This window comes from Tachysurus fulvidraco, chromosome 24 (genome assembly GCF_022655615.1).
Source record: "Tachysurus fulvidraco isolate hzauxx_2018 chromosome 24, HZAU_PFXX_2.0, whole genome shotgun sequence".
NCBI classification, from domain to species: domain Eukaryota; kingdom Metazoa; phylum Chordata; class Actinopteri; order Siluriformes; family Bagridae; genus Tachysurus; species Tachysurus fulvidraco.
In genome coordinates, this window is record NC_062541.1 from 16,790,351 (window position 1) to 16,812,693 (window position 22,343).

General features: G+C 41.3%; 1 protein-coding gene across 1 annotated transcript in view; it reads left to right on the forward strand.

Annotated features, from left to right (window-relative positions):
* Positions 1 to 21,060, forward strand: part of baiap3 (BAI1 associated protein 3) — a 48,256-nt gene extending 27,196 nt beyond the window's left edge. Inside the window, exons 7-34 of the mRNA XM_027134062.2 lie at positions 1,037 to 1,103; positions 2,655 to 2,868; positions 2,997 to 3,041; positions 3,175 to 3,252; positions 3,335 to 3,440; positions 3,637 to 3,744; positions 4,760 to 4,852; positions 4,936 to 5,039; positions 5,222 to 5,339; positions 5,559 to 5,683; positions 6,333 to 6,423; positions 6,516 to 6,572; positions 7,692 to 7,789; positions 8,086 to 8,137; positions 8,216 to 8,367; positions 8,638 to 8,761; positions 9,056 to 9,199; positions 9,299 to 9,394; positions 9,659 to 9,874; positions 11,310 to 11,378; positions 11,499 to 11,578; positions 11,792 to 11,900; positions 15,899 to 15,970; positions 16,048 to 16,131; positions 16,372 to 16,492; positions 16,627 to 16,750; positions 17,435 to 17,640; positions 18,377 to 21,060. Of these exons, the coding sequence (XP_026989863.2) occupies positions 1,037 to 1,103; positions 2,655 to 2,868; positions 2,997 to 3,041; positions 3,175 to 3,252; positions 3,335 to 3,440; positions 3,637 to 3,744; positions 4,760 to 4,852; positions 4,936 to 5,039; positions 5,222 to 5,339; positions 5,559 to 5,683; positions 6,333 to 6,423; positions 6,516 to 6,572; positions 7,692 to 7,789; positions 8,086 to 8,137; positions 8,216 to 8,367; positions 8,638 to 8,761; positions 9,056 to 9,199; positions 9,299 to 9,394; positions 9,659 to 9,874; positions 11,310 to 11,378; positions 11,499 to 11,578; positions 11,792 to 11,900; positions 15,899 to 15,970; positions 16,048 to 16,131; positions 16,372 to 16,492; positions 16,627 to 16,750; positions 17,435 to 17,640; positions 18,377 to 18,480 (3,057 nt within the window). The 3' untranslated portion in view covers positions 18,481 to 21,060. The remainder of the gene's footprint in view (positions 1 to 1,036; positions 1,104 to 2,654; positions 2,869 to 2,996; positions 3,042 to 3,174; positions 3,253 to 3,334; positions 3,441 to 3,636; positions 3,745 to 4,759; positions 4,853 to 4,935; positions 5,040 to 5,221; positions 5,340 to 5,558; positions 5,684 to 6,332; positions 6,424 to 6,515; positions 6,573 to 7,691; positions 7,790 to 8,085; positions 8,138 to 8,215; positions 8,368 to 8,637; positions 8,762 to 9,055; positions 9,200 to 9,298; positions 9,395 to 9,658; positions 9,875 to 11,309; positions 11,379 to 11,498; positions 11,579 to 11,791; positions 11,901 to 15,898; positions 15,971 to 16,047; positions 16,132 to 16,371; positions 16,493 to 16,626; positions 16,751 to 17,434; positions 17,641 to 18,376) is intronic.
* The last annotated feature ends 1,283 nt before the right edge of the window (positions 21,061 to 22,343 follow it).

The following is a 22,343-nucleotide window of genomic DNA, read 5'->3' on the forward strand; positions in this document are numbered from 1 at the left end:
CAAGAACCAATCGGCATCTCTGAGTCTGACTGAGAGCGCGTCTATCGATTCCTTACCTCCTGAAAGGTCGTGGTGGTGTTGCAGAACTGCTTTTTTTTTTTTGGACCATCATTAGATTTTTTTGATTATTTTTTTTTCTCCTGGAGATCTGTGTCTAGAACTTGGCCAATACACAGTGCAGAGAAAATGAGACATGCAGATGAACATTTTTTTTTGTTCAAATGAATTGAAATTAGGGGTGGGCACGGTAGCTTAGCGGTTAGCACGTTCACCTCACACCTCCAGGGTCGGGGGTTCGATTCCCACCTTCGCCTTGTGTGTGTGTGGAGTTTGCATGTTCTCCCCGTGCCTCGGGGGTTTCCTCCGGGTACTCCGGTTTCCTCCCTCGGTCCAAAGACATGCATGGTAGGTTGATTGGCATCTCTGGAAAATTGTCCATAGTGTGTGTGTGTGAGTGAATGAGTGTGTGTGTGTGTGCCCTGTGATGGGTTGGCACTCCGTCCAGGGTGTATCCTGCCTCGATGACGCCTGAGATAGGCACAGGCTCCCCGTGACCCGAGGTAGTTCGGATAAAGCGGTAGAAAATGAATGAATGAATTAATTAATGAAATTTGTGAGACGTTTTGATCCACATCGGAGCCTCCACAGAACAGAATAACAGTATGACTGTATAACCCACAGAAGGCTATAAAAATCAAAAGAAACAAATGAAAGAATGCTACGCGGGTGGACAATCGTGTAGGACCGCTACAAAGAAATATGAAGCGTGAAGATATTGTTTGGCTTCTAAAAAAATAGAGTGTTAATATGTAAAGTCATTCTGTGTGTCATATGCACACTATGCCAGAGACAGTCGTACACCGAAATGTGCACAATGCATGTCAAACATTTTTATTTATTTATTTTTTGATCTGTTTGCTCTTGGCTGTGATGTTTCCCCGTGAAATTTCTCACCAAGCACAAAAACCACTAATGAGAGCTTTAGTTTCTTGTCCAACTCTTTTATAACTCACATGTCTGACCCTTTCTTCTACAGAGACCAGGCTTCTCTCTAAGGGTTTCTGTCATGAAAGGCAAGAATCTCATGGCGAAAGATGCCAACGGTGAGAGACTTTTACTGTATTTTGCAGTCTCTAATTATTTCTAGCACATTTAGAAGTGTACTGTACTAGAACATGCCATCAAAATTCTCCAAGAGTTTAAACCCAGGTGAAGGAGAGGACAGTACTTCAGTAGTCGTGTTTCATTATTATACTTTTACTGTTAGTTGACATATTTATTCTTTGCTTGAGTGTTTATCGATCTGAATATGTGTAGTGAAAATGTCTCTCCTGCTTTTATATAGCTAATGAGTACAAGCTATACACCAGCAGAATGGACTTAGTTTAGCATTCAGAATCTAATTAGAAAAAAAACTATCAAGGTTTGCAGTAATTCCTCACAAGCCATGACCTTCTCTGATGCACCAGGTAGTTAGCTAATCTATTAGTGTGTAATTAAAGACGGATTATCCTCCAGACTGCAGTGTGAAGCTTGAGAATTAGCGTCCCTGACTAAAATGTTTTAGGATGCTGGAGTAAGCAAAGACATGTACTGTATAAAACGAGTCCTTTTATGGTGAATCAGAGGTAAACTGAGCAGATTTTCTAAAATGAACCGGATATATTTAACAATGTTAGCCTGTTTTATTGCTAATTACAGACTAGCATTGATTCAGTAGCTAAATACTTTCACATTTACAAATTCAACATACACTGATTCATAAAATTGATTTACCATATACTGATTCACTATGTACTGATTCACTATGTACTGATTCACTATGTACTGATTCACTATGTACTGATTCACATATACTGATTCACATATACTGATTCACCATATGCAGATTTCATATACTGATTCACTATGTACTGTTTCACTATGTACTGATTCACTATGTACTGATTCACATATACTTATTCACCATATACAGATTTTATATACTAAGTCATAAAATTGATTCACATTTTGCTGATTCTATATACTCTATATACATATACTGGTTCACTATATACTGATTCACTATATACTTATTCACCATACACTGATTCACAAAATTGATTCACCATATACTTATTCACCATACATTGATTCACAAAATTGATTCACCATATACTTATTTACAATATACTGATTCATAAAATTGACTCACCATATAATGATTCAATGTTCTGATTCTTATACTGATTCACCACATACCGATTCACCAAATACCGATTCACCACATACCGATTCACCACATACCGATTCACCACATACCGATTCACCACATACCGATTCACCACATACCGATTCACCATATACCGATTCCCTATAGAAAATCAGCTGAGAGCCAACTAAGATGCACGTAACTGTATCGGCAGCAAGTAACAATGGTAGAAGTAAAAAAATAATAGTAAATACTGCAGATATAAAGAGAACGACTAACGGTTTTAGTGGTGCAGCTGCTATAGAAAAAAAATACTAAAAGGTGTACTGGATAAATCCATCTTGATGATATTGATACATTGATTATATGTTTATTAGAGTATAATTTCTCATAGATGCAATACTCAGGGACACACAGATATTTCTGTATATCATTTATAAGATTTATTTTGGGGGCTTGGTAGGTTACAGTGACCCCTATTGCATGCTGGGTATTCTTGTGGGACAAAGCCCACGAGAGACCGAGGAGAGAAAAGAGAGGAAGTTCAGCTTCCGTAAGAGGAAGGAGAAGTTAGAGAAGCGTTCCAGCGTCAAGGAAGTGCTGGCTGCCAGAGACATCCAAGTGACCGAAGTCAAACCCGAGACTCTCAACCCTGTGTGGAACGAGCATTTTGTCTTGTGAGTAGAATTTAGAAGGGACTAGAGCATGAGACGTACACTGATGAACATGTTGCTGAGTATAATTGTTTAATTACTGCCTGTTCATGATGACGGGAGCATCGCTTACGATGTTTATCTTTACACAGTGACATCGATGATGTTCAGAATGATCTTCTGCACCTGGATATATGGTAAGATTTCTTATTTGTGAAAATTGTTTACCCCAGCCTTGTCACACCATCGCTCATGAAGGTTAAAGTGCAGGTAAATAATCAGCCTCACGTCAGCATGCCAGAGATAAACCACAAAAGCCATTTTCCATAGGGATCATGACGATGACGTGTCCGTGGCTGAAGCGTGCCGTAAGCTGAATGAGATCAGTGGATTCAGAGGAATGGGCAGGTACAGCACGTCAGTGATCATGCTCGATTATAAACACTATAACTTACCTCCGTTCAGTGATATTATGACATCATCTTATTAGATACTTCAAGCAAATTGCCAAATCTGTGAGAGCCAACGGAACGTCGGCGTCGGGGAGCGAAGAGAATGCCGACGACTTCCTCGGATGCCTGAACATCCCGCTAAGTGTAAATGGAAACAATAACAGACTGATTTAGAGTCCATTACACTACAGACATCAATGTTTTTAAGAATTTTCTGAAAGTACAGTACCATGTTTGACCTTCATTTAATTTAGGAAAAGCTCTGCATGCTTGTGTAAGAAAACAACAAACACAGTAACTAGTGCATTAAAAAGACAGATTTCTGTATATCTCTTAACAGGAGATCCCAGTTATTGGCTATGATAAATGGTTCAAGCTTGAGCCACGGTCCAGTGCATCTAAAGTGCAGGGAGAATGTCACCTCGTGTTAAGACTCTTCACCAACCAGGTAGATCTCTATCTCTCTCTCTACCTCTCTCTCTCTGTCTGTCTCCCTCTCTCTCTCTCTCTCATTCTCTCTCTCTCACACACACACACACACACACACACACACACACACACACACACACACACACACACACACACACACACACACACTCTCTCTCTCTCTGTATCTCTTTGTATCAATTGTTAGCAAAATGAATCCTAGCCAGAAGCTGTGATGATTATATATTTATGCATTTTTACCTACTGATGTATATGTATAGGTGTTTTTAGTGAATACACGTGTACTGTATGTAGACTGATCTGTGTATAAACAGTGTAACTCATTTAAATGGAACAAGTGTTACTTTTTTACTGTATATGCTCTGAGCGGCCATGTTGATTTCAACCACAGAGGAACTCATAGTAGGGGGGCACGGTGTCTTAGTGGTTAGCACGTTCGCCTCACACCTCCAGGGTCGGGGGTTCGATTCCCGCCTCCGCCTTGTGTGTGTGGAGTTTGCATGTTCTCCCCGTGCCTCGGGGGTTTCCTCCGGGTACTCCGGTTTCCTCCCCCGGTCCAAAGACATGCATGGTAGGTTGATTGGCATCTCTGGAAAATTGTCCGAAGTGTGTGAGTGTGTGAGTGAATGAGAGTGTGTGTGTGTGCCCTGTGATGGGTTGGCACTCCGTCCAGGGTGTATCCTGTGCCTCGATGCCCGATGACGCCTGAGATAGGCACAGGCTCCCCGTGACCCGAGAAGTTCGGATAAAGCGGTAGGAAATGAGTGAGTGAGAGTGAGTGAGGAACTCGTAGTGAGTGAGGAAGCTCCTGAGAATTCCCAAGATTTAAGCTGGTGTTTTCTGTGCTATTCCCAGGCCAGAGCTCATGACTTTAGCTTTCTGACCTCAGCAGAATATTTCAGATTAAAGCAGACTATAACCTTTTTTTTTTAACGTATAATCGTCACTCTAAAACAGTTCATTTCTCAGTTCATTTAAACTTGTGCTTTCTTCCCGAAATCTGCTTCGTCCTACAGAGAGACTCGGCTTTGAGCAAAGTGGCTTCAAACGTGATCATTCACCAGAAGTTGTTAAGTCAGATTCTGGAGTATGAGCACAAGCAAGTTCAGGTTTGGATTCTGGATTTATACCTTGTTCAGCATTCACACAGAAACACATGTCACTGCATGCTATTTTCCTGAAACCTTTTCAGAAAGAACCCTATAACTGGAATGGACAGGTGAGCCCAGCTGCATGGACTGTACTCTCCCATCATGCCGTGCAGGCTGATCTGACTCCACTGCAACAGGCCGTCATGTGTGTATTAAACATTAATCCTTTATTGATAACCACAGCCATTCCACCTCACCGTAACCCATATATTCATGTTTATCGACAGCAGATCAGTTTGTACATCAGAGAAGTAGTCAAACTGGCCAGAATGCCTTTTCCGAACTGCTCTCTCTGTGTCGTTTTTTTTTTCCGCTTTGTTTTTACAGTCGCTGGCACTGCTACAGTAGCCATCACCGCTCTCAAAGGATGTGTTACGCGCTGCTGCTCAGGCTGTTGAGGGCCGTGGAGGCCGAGTGGGAGGCTAGAGATGTGAATAAGGAGCTGGTAGGTTCCTCTTTTCACAAAACCTCATTGATCCGGAACGGTAGGGAATGTTCTTTCACAGAAGCCAGAATGAGCTGGTGTGCTTACTCTCGGAGGCCCCTGTGCTTAGATACTGAGAGAAAGTATCGAACCTTTAGCGCTCGGGACTATATATGGCCTACATGCAGCATTTTGAACATTTGCTGTGAGCATTAATAGAGGGTCTTATTGTTCATGCAGGAGAACCTTCTCGCTGAGAGCTTTAAACTCTACTGTGATTACTGCCTGGGTCTTATAAAGAGCATGAGGCATGTGTTCCCATGCTCCAACCCTGCTGCTATCACACGATGTGAGATAATGCTGAGGTAACACACACACACACACACACACACACACACACACACACACACACACACACACACACACACACACACACACACACACACAGAGAGAGAGAGAGAGAGAGAGAGAGAGAGAGAGAGAGAGAGAGAGAGAGAGAGAGAGAGAGAGAGAGAGAGAGAGAGTTTTGAAAGGTCTGAACTGGGGAGTCTATTCAAATTCAAATATTTTTTTTTCCAGCTGTCAATAAAATAGCTGTTGGTGTGGAAGTTTGTGTTGCTTTGCCCTTTCTGTCACTATATTCTCTAGGGGGTCCGTATCGGCTAGAGGGGCTAGGAAGAATTGATATCCTGTGGAGCTTTTTCCAGCGTTGCTCTTAAATGTAGTATAGTGCACTAGTCTCAGTTAACAAGTCAATGCTACGACAACACACACACACACACACACACACACACACACACACACACACACGCACACACACACACACACACACACACACGCCAACATTCTGATTAAATAGACTGATAGAGATGACAGCTGGATCCCTCTGCTCTGTTTGATCAGTCAGTTCTTCATGCTCAAGTGTGTGTTAGGAAAATATGCTTCGATTTTTCTGCATATAAAACATCTCTGCTTTGTGCTGCTGTGTAACTATCGTGCCCACGTGTTATTCAGGACCGTGGGGCAGGTGCAGATGATGCAGGCATTTAAGGCGGTTTGTCCTGACCGCAATGAGCTACATCTGGAAATAGCGACCGTCATAAAGGTAGAATCATCAGATCCTTCACTGTGAACAACAAGAATTCATTCAATCAAGCATTTGTGATATTTCAGAAATATTTGTCCTTCTCGTTACAGAAAGGCACAGTGGAATGGTACGAGGCCACAATTTCACACTTCAAACCAGATGAAGGGGTATGTGTTCAATTCTAAAAAAAGATTTAACAATAAATTTGCCCAATTTATTATTTTTTTTACCTGGAATTGCCAAAAACACATTTGGTTGGTACATTTTTGGTGCAAAAAATGCTTTGAATATCGTCCAATACAATCTAGTACAATCCAAATATTCGATTATTAAACCTATTTCTAACTAGTCACAAACAAACAGAATGATCTGCCAAGAGAATAAGAAAGCTGAAAGCTTGAAATTAGTTACAAGATATCTAGAAACAGACTGAAACTTTAGATATAGTGAGAAGAAATACTTGATGGATGTGACTAAATTCAAGAAATTTTCACTACGATGACAAAAAAAAAACTACAGTATTGTACATTAAGATCACTTTAGGTGTAAAACACTGCAGTAATGTTTACTGTAGTAGCTCGTGATCATGTTGTCATGATCAATTACAATTAAAGTATACAGGATTTTGTTGAATGTTCTTTCTCTGAGCATGTGGGATTTCTTCAGGTTCTCTGCTTTCCTTTAAAAAAACGTTAGTGAATTGGTTGAGATAAATTGTGACGGTGTGTATGAATGTGTGCATCATGGCGCCCTGCGTTGGACCGAACTTTCATCCAGCGTGTATTCCTGCCTCATGCCATGCGTTCCCGGGGTCCTGCCGACATAAAAATACTCCACTAATCGAATCTAAGTATGCTAGACCAATAAGCGTAGCAACCATCCTAGCGTTCACCGAATCCTGGAGTAAAATGGCTAGACCTGGCAACTAGCTTGACTACAGAAACGCTCTCACTAGTATCCTCAGTTTAACTACGTCCAAATGGACCGTGTCTCCTGAACCTAATGAACAACAGAAAAGATTCAGAATCACATTTCCATGAACTCTTCCCCAGTTGATTCGTCAGATAATATCACAGCTTCTTAGGTTCTTTTTAATTCACCTGGTGTTAGAATGGGGCAGATCCTTACAAGGCAATAAAGTCAAGGCAGTAAACTCAGAACTGTAAATATATTTCACTGTCACTCATAAAATCGGTGCTAGAAATGACTAAAACTTACATCATTCCTGCGAAGCCGTCTGTCGACCGATTACTGTGTGATTATGCTGTGTCGATGTTTTAACGCAGACTGTGGAGGAGCAGCTGAAGAGACTGGTGCTGGTGGTGGACGCCGTGTGTGTGGATGTTCAACGAGGACAGATCGTCTACAACAAGCTCTTTCATGAGTAACACCTCATTGTTCTAATGTTCTGGAGACCTTCAGTACACTGCTGTGTTTTCTAGAGAGCGATCCAGAGTTTAATTACAACCTCAATTTAACACTCTTATTTGACTATTAAGCCACTCCTAAAGCTCTCGTCTCACCAGATGCACGTCATGCATGTTTGATGAGTCTGAATTAAAGCATTCCATGGCTAGATCTTGAGAAACAGGAGTGTACTGCTTAAGAGCTAAGGTTAAAAACGTCAGCCTCTTCTTACGCCTCGTGTCAGAGAGAAACCCAATTTATTGTTTCTTTCAGCTCGGTGAAGGTGGACTTCTTCAGCATCTCCTATCGGCAGTTAGAGAAGCTGGTGTGTACACAAATCTCTTTATGATTTGTGAACATCAGATTGACTTTGATGAACAGAGAGATTATCCTCTCTATCCAGGTGGCCGATGACGTGAGCGTCGCGATGGAGCGTGTTTGTGGCACTTTGGAACAGGAGAATTATCGGCTCTCCCAGACAATGGGGGAAACCTTGTTCGAAGTCTTCATATCTTTGAAGACGCTCAAACGATTCAGAGAGTTTCTGCCTTTCAGGTAAGTGTAACTGCAGCCCTTCTGCTCCATGTCTAAGGATCAGATGATTACTACACTGTAAACTAGACTCCATGAAAGAACATGAGTCATCGCGACCATATGCGGCTCATAGATGGAAAGTTCTTACAGCTAATCTTCTGAATCGATGCTGAATGTTCTGTCACGATTCTGAAGTGCTATTTATAAGTGGTGATTCAGACACCGGCATGTCTTTTGTGTGTGTGTGTGTGTGTGTGTGTGTGTGTGTGTGTGTGTGTGTGTGTTTTATAGAGACACTAAGATGCTGGCACTAACGGGTTTTCACAATTGGTTCAAATCCTCCATTCATAAATGGCTGCAGATTGTGCACGAGAAATCTATTGACAGGATTCGCAAGGCTGTGGACACGGACCAGGCAAGTTGGAGAAAATATTCGAACCCCTTGGACTGATTGCACGAGCTTTGAGACGTGTAAATATAGTCTGTATCGACACGACGACACTGGAAAGCTGTAATCATTCTGATTTCCACTTCCACTGCTGTGAAAAGCGAACAGTTTTCTTCTCGTTAGGTCAGAAATATCATAAATTCAGGCGGAATGAACTTTAAGTGTTTATCTCCAGTCGTATGTGAGCGTATGTGTAGTTCCAGTATATGTGTGAGAGCTCCATTATAATTCTATATATGTCTGTGTGAATGGCACACGCAGTTCGAGCCTGTCCAGCAGCACGCCAAACACAGTGTGTCAGCAGTGGATGTCACCACATGCTTCACCCAGGTGCAAGAGTTTTGGACCCAGCTGGCATGGCCCGACTCAGCAGGGGCATTCATCTTCATCACTCGCTTGACTGACGTAAGCTCACGTCTTTGGAAAATTTCAATCAGGTAAAAAGACATGAAAGTGAATCATATTAAGAGTGCAGAAATAATCTCGGGATGTTGTTCGACGCAGAATTTGTGCAGCGAGGCGGTGTGCTATGCAGAGCTCCTGAAGCGCAAAATTGAGAGGAACCAGCTGGGTCAGGACCAACGGACCTTCATCATGCAGGTATTGCCTCTGAGTAGTGAAGAGGGTTTTCATTTCACAACAAGTAAATGTCAGTACAGATTCTTTCTCCTCGGCAACATTGCTTTCTTCGATGGAATTCTTGTGCTATGATGCTATCTTATTTATATTTTTTTCTTCTCTCTTTTGCCTCTGATCCCTTCCTCGGTTCTTTCTAACAATGCTTATGATCTTTTAAAAAAATTCAGCCTTTGTTACTTCCACATTTTCTTCCTCCTCTTTCCCTCGCTATCTGCTTTCGGACAGCTCTCTGTGGCGCTTAACAACACAGAACATGTGCGCACATATCTGTCCAGCTTGCCACGTGAGCTGGACTGGAGGGTTGTGGAGCAGGCTATGGAGGAGTCGTGTGGAGCTGAAGGCAAGGAACAGGTGAACAAGGCTTTAAATGGCCAGCTGTACAATGCTGACCTGGATCTGCAGAGAGAGGCTAAAAGGCTAATCATACACCTCACTGATAAGGTACTGTACTTCAACTGCACCATCAGACAGTGTTAGCCGTTCATCTGAATATTTCATTATCATTCTGGTTTAGTTTCTAATGCTTGAGATGACCACTGAAGCAATTATAGGGCATAGAGACATAAATAAAGAATCTTTCTGTCCAAGAGAAGGATCAGTGCTAGGGTTAGTCACTATCCAGGGCGAGGAACTATTAGCCTGGGAATCGCACATGCCAAAACAACTTATACTTAATAATGCAATAATGCAGTGCCAAAATGTTATAGACGCAACATCCTTCATGTTTGATTATTGTATTAATAAATAAATGGGTTAAATTAGAAAAAAGCTCAGGGGAGAGTGAAGCTTCTCCACCTTCAATTTATATGTAAATGGAAAGCGGAGCCGTGACCTCATACTGTTATTTGATGGAAATACAGTTTCATTTGCTAAATAATTCAGACTACTTAATTACTTAATCATTTCTGTGATATCGATGTAAACCGCTCTATTTTTGGCAAGCATCAAAAAAGAAAAAAAAAGAATTAGGACTAATCCAATCCCTGAACCCCTGCAGCGACTCTTGATGCCTTGCAGACTCACTGGACTAGTTTAAGAAAACAAAGGCTGACTAAAAATGATGAAAACCACTTATGCATGTCCACGGATCTCATCCTCACGCTCGGCTTGTGTAACGTGGTTCTGACTGTAAGACAGGTCTGTCACTCACTTTCTGCATCTCGTATCTCATCTGTCTCTATTGTCATCTATCTCATGATGCTTCGTTTTCTCTGCGCCTTCTGTTATTGTGTTATGTGTTATTAATAAGAGTTTATGCATCTATTAAAACTAATGCTTTTATGCAATAACTACATGTAAGGGTACGGATAATAAAGCAAATCGACTACCGGTGGTTTTTGGGGAAGGTGGTGCGAGCGTTGGATGTTCCTAAAATACAACAGTATGCTGCTTTTGCTGCAAACAGACACCCACCTCCACAAAGAGCAAACCTTTCCAGTTAAATCTGACACTAATAGACGATAAAGTGCTAGTGTACTGATGCAATTTATACACAAGCATTTCCATCCAGAATTATTTATCAGGAAGTTGGCTGATTCCTAGTCAAAATGAGTGGATTTAAAAATGTTCAGTAAGTAAGCGTAGTTCATGTCCTCACGATGCACTTACCAGGCCGTAAACACGATGTCATGGCAACAGGCAGTAACTCAAGACAGGAACACCCACCCTAATGCGACTGGAGTGACACGAGGCAAAAAAAAATATAATAACTGTCTGAAGCAGATCTGTAATTGCATGCATTAAATACTATAATGAAGCAAAAAAAATGGCGGTCAAGTTTCAGCCCACTATGTCCACCCTTGGCATCACCCATTGTGTAGCGGTTTGTTATTGGCCAGCTCTTGATGTCATTCTCCATTTTGGGTTACTATGGTAGATGCTTCCTGAGCTTAGAAGATACATTCAGCATATCAGCCTCTCTCCAGACACCATTAACAACGATGATGTGAGTAGAATGTTGTTGTTGTTGTTTTTTTTGTCTGTCTTCGATTGATTTGTATGTAAATATACTGTGAGTCCCAGGAACATACACATCGCTGATCTCCTGTGCTGTAAAATCTTCCAGGCCGTATCTCCACTGATGAAATTCCTAGATTCCACCTTAGTCATTCTCAGTGATGCATTGGTGAAGGAGAACCTGACAAGGTAATTACATCTTTCATTCCATATAATTGCAGCCCTTGAAGGAAAAATGTTGTAATAATATATTTGGCATGTAGCAATTGTAAATAACAGCAATAATGAGGAGTTGTGTTTAATCTATTAGTGAGTGTTATAAGTGAATTCAGTGTAGGTGTTGAAGTTCTGCCTGCACGCTTGTGTACCGTGATGAATGTGGGTCTTCTGCGGCCTTCACAGGGTTCTCTGGAGCCTCTGGGAACTATTGCTGAGGATGATCCTGGATTCGGTGGCAGAAAACAGAGGCGTCCAGGTCGAGTTCTACACACGGTTCCAATACACTATAGAGGTGAGTGATCATATAAATCAGGCTTGACATAGAGAGATTATTCTGGCCTACATAGTGTGGAAATTAGTGATGAAAAGGTATACGCGGTGCCGAGGGATCGGTGTGCAAGACCTGCTCCGTTTGTACTGGTTTGGTTCTCATTCTTAGGGAGAATTTCATTTTTATTTTCCATTCTATTGATTTGAAAGGCAAAGCAAATTGGCACATTGCAATGACTGGTGCTGGCGTGTTTCTGTTCCATGCCTGAATATGTTCTTGTGCTTGTGTACACCATGCTGAGACCTTCTGAAAGCAGTACTGACAGCGACACAGTATTTGCTATAAATACCTTATAGCCTGTCACTTCTACTCCTATTCTCTACTCAACAAAGACCATTGCTAGACCACATGTAGAGTTTAGTGCTATCCTATGCAGCTTGTAATTCAATGGGAGTTATAGACAGACAGACAGACAGACAGACAGACAGACAGACAGACAGACAGACCGACAGACAGACAGATTGATTGATTTTCAGTCTTTTTCCCCTAATTCAGTCAGTGTATCCATCTTTTTTGTTGTCTGTGAATTGCTAGCTAGAGTGCTCTAGCTTAAGGGAAAGTGGTAACTACTCAGTGGTTAAGGTGACTACTGATTGAAGGGTTGTGAGTTTTTAACCCAGGACCATCAAATTGCTATTGATGAGCAAGGCATTAACCCTCAGTTGCATAAATAAGATAAATTGAAGTAAATTTAAGGAATAAATTTAAGTTGAAGTCATTTGGAATAAGGCATGTTAGCTTATACTTTACAGTGTGTAGGATAGAGTTCTGTTGTAGCTCCTGTAGCATTCAGGAGGGTTTCTGTCTCTCCATTGCCTCGTGCTGCCGACTGCATCCTTGCCAAGTTGTTCTATTTGCTGAGGCAGTCTCTCAACTGTAGAACTTGGCTTTAGATGATGGGATAAGAGGATGCATGTCCAAATGTCTCCCTCATATACTGTAGTTAATACCACTAATAAAACTTGCAAACATTTCAAGGTTGTCCCTGAAAGCAAAGTCTGTAAAGTCTGACCTGCATGTCTAGAAAAGAGGGTTTGGACAAAACAAACAGCAAAGTAGAATAAATGCCAAATTAATGCTCCGAGGTCCTCTGAAAGCCCACAGGTCTTGTCAGAGCTACAAGTATGTGAAAACATGCAACAACAATGTTTGGGTGCTTCTGGCAGGTGAGTGTTAGTGGTTACACCCTCTACCACCTCTAAAGAATCCAATGTAGCCTGTCAGTAAAGGTCAAATACATCAGCATCAGGGCAATAGATCCTGATTATCATGTTACCGGCATACAATCTGCCTCCCCAGCTCTCTCAGGGTTCAAGGCCTAACCAATTCCACACCCTTAAAATGTTCTGCTCTGGTACAATAAGATGTAAACCCTTTCTCATGAAAGAATACGTATGAGTGACTCCCCTTGGGAAAAAAAAAGTCCCGATGGACATATCACTCTTTGGATTAGGCAGAGTGTGGTGTCAAAGTCTGTCAAATCGAATTCAGAATATATCAAACTGCAAGATATATCTGAGGCTATACCTGAGGGTACCCTGGTTGACCCTCAAGTCCTTTCTATCTCCCCTGAGACACTGTAATGGTCTGATCCTTTTAGACAATGGATTGGTTCATGGAAAAAAAAAGGTAAAAGAAAAAAATGCTCTGTGCTTTAACTCTCGTGTGGGCTCACCGATGGTTAGCCTTCCTGAGAACACCTTATCTAGCAGTACAGCACCATGGTTGAAGCATTATTAAAGGTAGCAGGTCCAAATGGCCCTCTGGAACTTATTGTGCTGCCTAGTGTCTAAAGTGATTTTAGGATATTTAGAGGAACTGTTGTATAATGCCATGTCTTCACCTAATCTGAAAGTGTACAGTACGTGTCAGGCATTTTGGCTCATCACGACTTAGTAGATGGTATCTCGTTGAGAGCAACAAGCGCTTAGCAGCATTTCTGAAGAATGCTAGGTGCCTCCATCCTCCTCACTCACACAAGTCCCTTTATTTCCTCCCCCTCCGTGAACCCAGACAGGATATTAATCTAAAATGGACATCATTTGGGCATCAGATAGGCAGGAAAGGTAGAACCATGTCTTGGTGATGAGGTCACACTGCATATTTTCTGTCTATGATTATGTAGCCTACATTTAACCAGACGGGTGACTTTGGCATTCTGTGAAGCTCAGTCTGCAGAACAGTCCACTCTGTGTCAGACTTATTCCTCTGTGTAGGAACACAGAGCACTCCTTTGTTTAAGAAGAGATTATGCTACACTTTTTTTTTTTTTTTTTGCTTTAACCACTTCTAGATTAATTGAAATACAATACAGACACAAATATTTGAAGTACTTATAATGGCAATGCATTACCGTATGGTATAGTCGTTACTTAGTGTATAGAAATGCCATAATGGTTTAAAACTTATATCAACACTTTATTCTTACACAGAACTGTGCTACGGTCTTAGGCACATGCATTTTTAAATGAAAATTTGATGATTATTTTATGACTTTTGCATTATTGAGTCAGTAAAAAAAAAGCATTACTTTTCCAAAAAATAAATATTAAATGCTACAGAAATGTTTTTCAGGAAAGAAGATAATATCAGGAAAGGGAATAACATTTTATATTTTGAGCCAAAAACCATAATGAAGGTTGTCATGTTCTACCTGATAAAAACATGACCATGTGTGATCCATGTTAATAATCGCTAGACAGATGTGTCTTTGTGTACACAGCTGTGCATCTGACTACATGCTTGGGGACAATCAGAGGTTTTAGTCCATTTATTAGAATATCAAATCCCCATCTATTGAGTTATGGGTTGAATTGGAGCAAGAGACACAGCTACAGAAACCTGTACGATGAGTATAAACATGAATTTGTCCAGCAAAACGTGGTTATTAACATATACTGCCACACAACACATTCATGTTAAGAGAGTATTAAATTGTACAGGTAAGAATTGCCCTTGTTATGTATGTGGAAGTGGTTGGGTGCAGTTAGTTGCAAGCATTTTCCAACTCAACCATCAGGCAGAATTGTAGTAGAAAAAATCATGGAGATCAGGGGAGCACGGTGACTTAGTGGTTAGCATGTTCGCCTCACACCTCCAGGGTTGGGGTTCGATTCCCGCCTCCGCCTTGTGTGTGTGGAGTTTGCATGTTCTCCCCATGCCTCGGGGGTTTCCTCCGGGTACTCCGGTTTCCTCCCCCGGTCCAAAGACATGCATGGTAGGTTGATTGGCATCTCTGGAAAATTGTCCGTAGTGTGTGAGTGTGTGAGTGAATGAGAGTGTGTGTGTGCCCTGTGATGGGTTGGCACTCCATCCAGGGTGTATCCTGCCTCGATGCCCGATGACGCCTGAGATAGGCACAGGCTCCCCGTGACCCGAGAAGCTCAGATAAGCGGTAGAAGATGAATGAATGAATGAATAAATGAATCATGGAGATCAAGCAGACAGGGCAATGCAGGGAAAGCAATGTTGGACTTAGGAAGAGAAAAAGCATCAGTGACAGGAGATGCACAGCAAAACTGTTGATATTTGGCTGAACTATTCATTTAATGCTCTGTGTTAATCATTAATGCTCAGTTAATCATCAGTTATTATGGCAGCCACTTGTCCAGTTATTAAAGGGAGACCCCAAAAGAATGACAATGTGCTAGTAGTACTATTCCAAGAGATGGGAATTGGCAGGAATGTAGGACAGATTTGTATGAATTGTCACGAGTTGCTAGGTTGCGTGGGTGAACATGCTGTGCTCCATATAGTTGGTCTATTAGCAAAGCAGGAATCCCATGCTGTTTCAAATGTGTGTGCAGGTCTGATAGAAAGCACTAGAAACAATCTATTTCTAATGAGACGTGGTGCAGCATTTAGTAGCAGCTAAGACAAGATCGCAGAGAACCTTAAATACAATCTCTGGCCCTATAAGTGAGCAAACCCATTATTCCTTCTTTGGGGTTTTTCTTTAGACGTTGGTGCGGTTCTTCCATGCTAATGGTGATGGGCTGCTTTTGGAGGACCTCAAATCTGGTGACTACAAGGTAAAGGCTAATTTCACCGTTTGAAAGTTTGCAAGCCATACTAACTTTCCAGTGATTAAACCGCTTTGTTGTCGCAGGTCTTAGAGGAAGAGCTGCGACTGAACAAGTGCACGTCCTTCGAGCTGATCGAGCAGTACTTCCTAGAGAAGATATCACAGCAGGTAGGCTCTAACCCTGCGGGGCTTTGACACCCGTTCTGCAAAGGGAAAAAGGTGTTGATTAGAAACCGAGTCATCAAAATGTGTTTCTTTCCTCTCATGATTATTTCCTTTTCAGCAAACTGTATTTTTCTCCAGGCTTCACCCCTTGACGATGTTCTCAGTTGTTTATTTTATTTACTAACAGTTAATGTAGCTTTCATGATATGTAAATGGAATCTACTCTGTGTCTACACATTCCAGCGAATCTTAAAGCACAGTCGTTTTGGACGCATTAGTGTTAAATGTTACTACGATGCTCCCGAACAAAGACTCACCGTGGAGATACTGCATGCGGCCGATCTCATTGCCCTGGATGCTAATGGTGAGCCTTCACAGTAACATGCTCTGACCTGTACAGCTAAAGCCAATCTCAGACATTTACTTAAAAACTGTAATATATATGGCACAAGTTCTAGTGCTAGGGATTACAGAATTTTATGGTTTGCGCTCTTTCAGGTCTAAGTGATCCATTTGTCATAGTGGAGCTCTGCCCTCATCACCTCTTCCCTAACTCCAGGAGTCAACGCACACAAGTGAAGCTCAAAACTCTGCACCCGGTTTTTGATGAGCTCTTCTACTTGTAAGTAGGATTGGTAGACTACAAGGTAGAGGTCTTTTCAGGTCTAAAGAAATGTACCTGACCCGAAGCGAACCGAAACACTTTCTACCCGAACCCGATGTGCATAATTTTTTATTTTTATTTTTTAAAGAAAGACCCGACCCGAGACAAACCGGGAAAAATTAGACCCGAATCCGGCACGACCCGTTGGCAATTATTTTTTAACCCGACTGGACCCGAATGTTGCATAACTCTACACTAAAGTAACCACTACAGATTGGATTCAAAATTGATTGACAGGTCTGCTTCAACGAAAATTAGCTTACCGCCAGACACACGTCGCCAGCCACATGTTTGCAAGCGGTCTTGGCAAACAGAGGAGCGGTTTGAAAAGGACTCGAGTCGATGCACACACACGAGATACAGTAGTTCGGGTCTTCTCGGGTCCGTTCGGTAAAAACACATTCGTTTTAAATTACCTGAGACCCGATGCCGATATTATTATACCCGACCCGTGTCCGAGGCACACGTGAAACTTTTAGACCCAAACACGCTCGGGTCTCGGGTCGGACCTCGGGTTTTCGGATCTAAGTGGACCCGTGAAGACCTCTAAATACAAGGTACATACATTTGGTAAACTGTAGAAAACTATCTTCCCTCACCTCCTCACATTCTCGATGATGTGTTTTGATGATGTGTCCACAGTCATGTAAGCCCTGAGCAGTATAGACACAGGTGTGCTTGCCTCACCTTCACTGTGATGGATTATGACTGGCTATCAACCAATGATTTTGCTGGGGAAGCGGTGGCTCCCCTGAGTGACTTCTGCTGGCCAGGCCGACCCAGCGCAACCGCTGCAGGAAAAACTCTGCAGCCCGTTATCCTGCATCTGTCTCGCCAGAAACCGAGCGGTAAACTATCCCACCCACTCTTTAAACACGCATGACAAGATAAAAGTCCTATCTGAATGTTTATAAATGTACATGGGGTACTTTCCTATTTCAAAGAAGCTCTTTTGTGAAATTATTTGAATCCAGATTTGCCATGCTGATGTTTTTCTCTGTCCTCCTTTTAGAACTATACAGGCAGTTTTCATGGTCATGCAGATGCCACCTCGCGTTAGAAAAATAAGAGATTTGATTGATTTCATTTGACATACTCTCATACAGTCTTGTAGTACGTCTATCAGTTCAGATACTAAATGTCCTTCAGATACTAAAAGCTTTCTGAGTCTTGAAGTAACAAATGGACTCTTCTTGCTTACATATCGAATGGTTGAACAGCTATAACTCTCTATTCCGGAGCCTATTGGTCTGCTTGGGCACCATGTCATGAATGGAGCGATGTAGAAAGTACACAAGTCTCTAGAAACTCGCTCTCTCTGCAGTCATCCACATACGAGTCGGCACTTTTATCGCTAAGGAGACGTGTAAAATCGAGCGCCTGCATCCTCCTGATAAACTCATCCAACCTGAATAGGGCTTTATACAGAAGTGGTTTAGTTTGAACTAAAATAAATTTAATTTTATGTATTCATTCATGGTGAAATCTACTGTAAATAAATCTTCTTTTGATTTCTATGAATTATAACTTGCTGATGATGTTCGACTAGATCCGTACCTGACTCGATGTGTTTTACTTATCCAGAGAAACCAATTATGAAGATGCTAGAGGCAAGGACAGGGGACAGAGAAGCTCAAGAGTTTGTGCGAAAGCTGAAGGAGATTGAGAAGTCAATGGAGGAAGAGTAATTTTTCATCGGCGGTTTACGATATTGCCAACTATGTGCTTTTATACCTGTTGTACTATGTTTGCTATTTAAAAAGAAACACTTTTAAATGTGTATTTTTAACTGTTGTTCAAAAAAATCTATATAAGTGAGCTATATGAAAATGTTCATGATGAAGATCGGTATTTTGTCGCTCGTTCAGCACTTCGTGTGCTGCGTTTTAATGTATTTGGCTCACCGAAGGAGCTCGTGAGAACTACATTAATTTAACAATAGTATATTTTTAAGTATGTTTAGATGGTAAGCTGTCGAATTAGATTTTAAAAGTTATTTAAAATATAGTTTTCTGTGACTTGAAGTTTAAGAGATATTCCGATATGTTTACGACTAACGCTCAACCGACATAAAAAGGTTATTCACTGTAACGTCTTTCTGGTACTTTTAAGGTCAGCGAGAGGGTCTGTGTTACGAGGGGTAAAAAAAAACTCTTTGTGAGAAAAATGCTTTCACAAATCTGTTTAAAAAACTGTGAACTGTGAACATTTGTTCTGGACTCACACTGGACTATGTTGACAATTTTACTGTAGCATTTTTGTGAGATCTTGTCTTTCCTAAAGAATGTTTATTGATGCTAAGTGGTTCTTCAGTGTACTGGTGTTAATGTTCAGATGGTTTTTTTGTCATCGTTGCACATGGAGCAGAGACAATGGTGTCAGCTGAGTTTACAAAAAAAATTTGAAGGGCTTCAGATTTTACCTAGTTCGAAGTGGTTTCCGTTCACTTTTTAGTTAGGGGTGACTAGAGGTTTAGCTGGGATATATTTACTATTTGAACAACAGTCCATTTGCTTGACTGATTTAATGATTGAGAAAGTGGGACTTTTCATTCTTGGAGCATATTTCCAGCTTGAAAATTTGAGTCGTACTTCTGATTTTCCAGACCACAGCATTTTTCTGTGGCTCCATAGACGTATTCCCATTTGCCCCTTTCTGTTCTGAGTGCAAAGAACAAAGCTGTGCCCACTTTGCCCCTTTATCCCTGTTGTTTGTGTCACCGTATTGTAGCTCCGGCTCTGTGGGTGCAGATTCGTTTGCTCTGCAGGTTGATATAAAGGTTATTAGAGTGAAACTGAAGGAGCTGGAAGGCCGGTTTGTGAAATGTACCGTGCCAATGGTGAATGTGGGTGATTCCAGTTGTTCTTGATTTCTAATTAAATTGCCAGAAATGCAGGTGAAATCGGTTCAGAATCCTCAAGGCAAACCTAAGTAAGCAACCAAGTACAAACATAGCATGTGAATTATGGTAGATTACTGGGATTGTCCATGCAGATGATAAGACAAACTGTGTCACCTGCCACTGGCACCTAAAAACCCAGCAGGCATCAGATCACGCTGTCTAAAATACAAGCTGGACGTTTTGAGGCTCCAGGCTACCCTTGGACATGTTGGTAAATTCTGTTTATTGACTCTACAGTTCATTATATCTATTTAGTTCAGTGATTTTTCAGCTCGATCAGCTGATCATGCTGCCCAACAGTCTTGGAGCATTATAATGTGCACTGAACTCGTGTATCGCTTGGTGTTACACCAAGAGGTCTATCAGGGTTTTTATCGGCTCCATTCTGTGGGCATGTGGTAGCCTAGTGGTTAAGGTGTTGGGCTACCAATCAGAAGGTTGTGAGTTCGATCCCAGGGTCGATCCACCAAGCTCCCACTGTTGGGCCCCTGAGCAAGGCCCTTAACCTTCAATTGCGCAGTTGAACAAAAAAATTAGATAATGTAAGTCGCTCTGGATAAAGGAGTCTGCCAAATGCTGTAAATAAGTATAAAAAAAGTTTGATGTGAACATTAACTTAAAAGCTCTTGCATGGTATTGTGCAGCTGAACACATGATTGGCTGCCATATATGTATAAATGGACACTTACCACTTATATATATTTGTGAAGCATAGATATGAATCTCTACTATATGCTTCTACCAGATTTGTTAGTTACCACTATTAGCACTCTAAGCATAGATTTTCTCCTCCTCAATGGAGGACAGGATCAGCATTTTGAGGATTTATTAAAATCCTAAGTTAAGAATAACAGCCGAGGTTTTATGGGTGGCCTTCTGATTCTGGTCAGAAATGATGTAGCGGGGACCGTTGTGAGCGACCCTAGTGGGGTCCCGGAGAGACGGCTTTGCTGTTTGTACTCGTCAAAGAAAGGAGTAAATGGGAATTCCTCTCTAAACATTCCAGCCCTGCTCGTATAACCATGAATGTAAAATTATAATCATCTAGTTTGTTATTTTGTCGTGATAGCAGTAGCACAATATTGCCAATGACACTATTTTAGGGATCTTTTTGTAAAATTGCACCACTACCCTCTACTTTTCACACAAAATACCAAACCTCTTGTTTTGTTTTTTAATCTTACCTAAGCACACAAAGACGCAAACAAGCCTGGAAGTCCACCACTGCTGTCAGCACCACTGCTTAACACGTCCTGTTGTACTTGATACTGTCGGCACTGCACCGTGTCCTTTGTGATTTGACTAATGCTGTATTATGTGTGCGCATGTGTGCGTGTATTCAATAAAAAGTAAAAAAAAAATATTACATGCTACAGCCGACAAGGCTTGAAGCGAAATGTGTGGTGAATAAAAATGGGGAGCGTTATGAGGGCTCAGGTGGAGCTGGTAAGCTGCTTTTTTGGTCAGCTCTCACTTCTGTGGTGTATAGTCTCCCTCCAGGTCAGACTCTGAGAAATGTGGTGTACGGGAGAGCTGACAGTGGCTCCACCGGACCAGCTGAGGCATCATCAGCCTTTTCGTTGAAGCCGTTGCTATTTCGATCTAAAATCTTCACAACCTGTGTGAACATTAACACCAAACATGGTCACAAAAAAAAACTAGCATGTAATTTCTTATTTATTTTAATTTTATTCAGGTTTACTATATATATACATCTTTGGCTTTGTCAATATTGACAGCAATATGTTTAATAGAAAAGCTATAGGCATTAATTCACCTTTAATTAGCATCATGCTAATGCTCATGCTCGTTTGTTTTCGGTGCTGTTAATGTACTTTTTCTCTCACAATTTCAAGTATACCTGTAGTCACCACCAGGTGTCCCCACAGAGCCAGAAATGACAGGCACTGATTTATTTGGCTGGAAATAACAGTAACTGTTCATGAGGACTGTTTTTTTTTTTTTTTTTTTACAATACAACATTTAAACTATTCTAGTCAAACGTTTTGCTCTTTTGTTTCCAGCAACACAAGTGTAAAGTACAGCCACGTTTCAGTGAGACGTGCAGAGCGGCTTTGCGATTACGAAAACACATTAAGACACAGAACAGACACCCGGTTATTATCCTCAATTTAGCCACCAATTTGGTGACTCTACATATAAACACATAATGAGACATGTTTTTTTTTTTTTTAGTCGTCATCATTTTTTTAGTCCCCAAAACAAACCCAAACAGCAGTTTGTTAGGTATTTCTTATTGTCAAAAAACTATGAAAAAAAAAAAAAAAGATTTACATGAATAAAACGCACAACGAGCTACATTAAAGAATTGAATTAAAGTAAAATCAGGAAAATCTTATTTCTCCTTTCAAAGAATTCTTTTTAGCTTATATTGTTGATTAGCATAACAGCATGAAAAGTGAAAGTTTCATAATTCATTCATATCATTTTCATTATAGGAAATATTTCATTATATTCATTCATTCATTCATTTTTCTACCGCTTTATCCGAACTTCTCGGGTCACGGGGAGCCTGTGCCTATCTCAGGCGTCATCGGGCATCGAGGCAGGATACACCCTGGACGGAGTGCCAACCCATCGCAGGGCACACACACACTCTCATTCACTCACACACTACGGACAATTTTT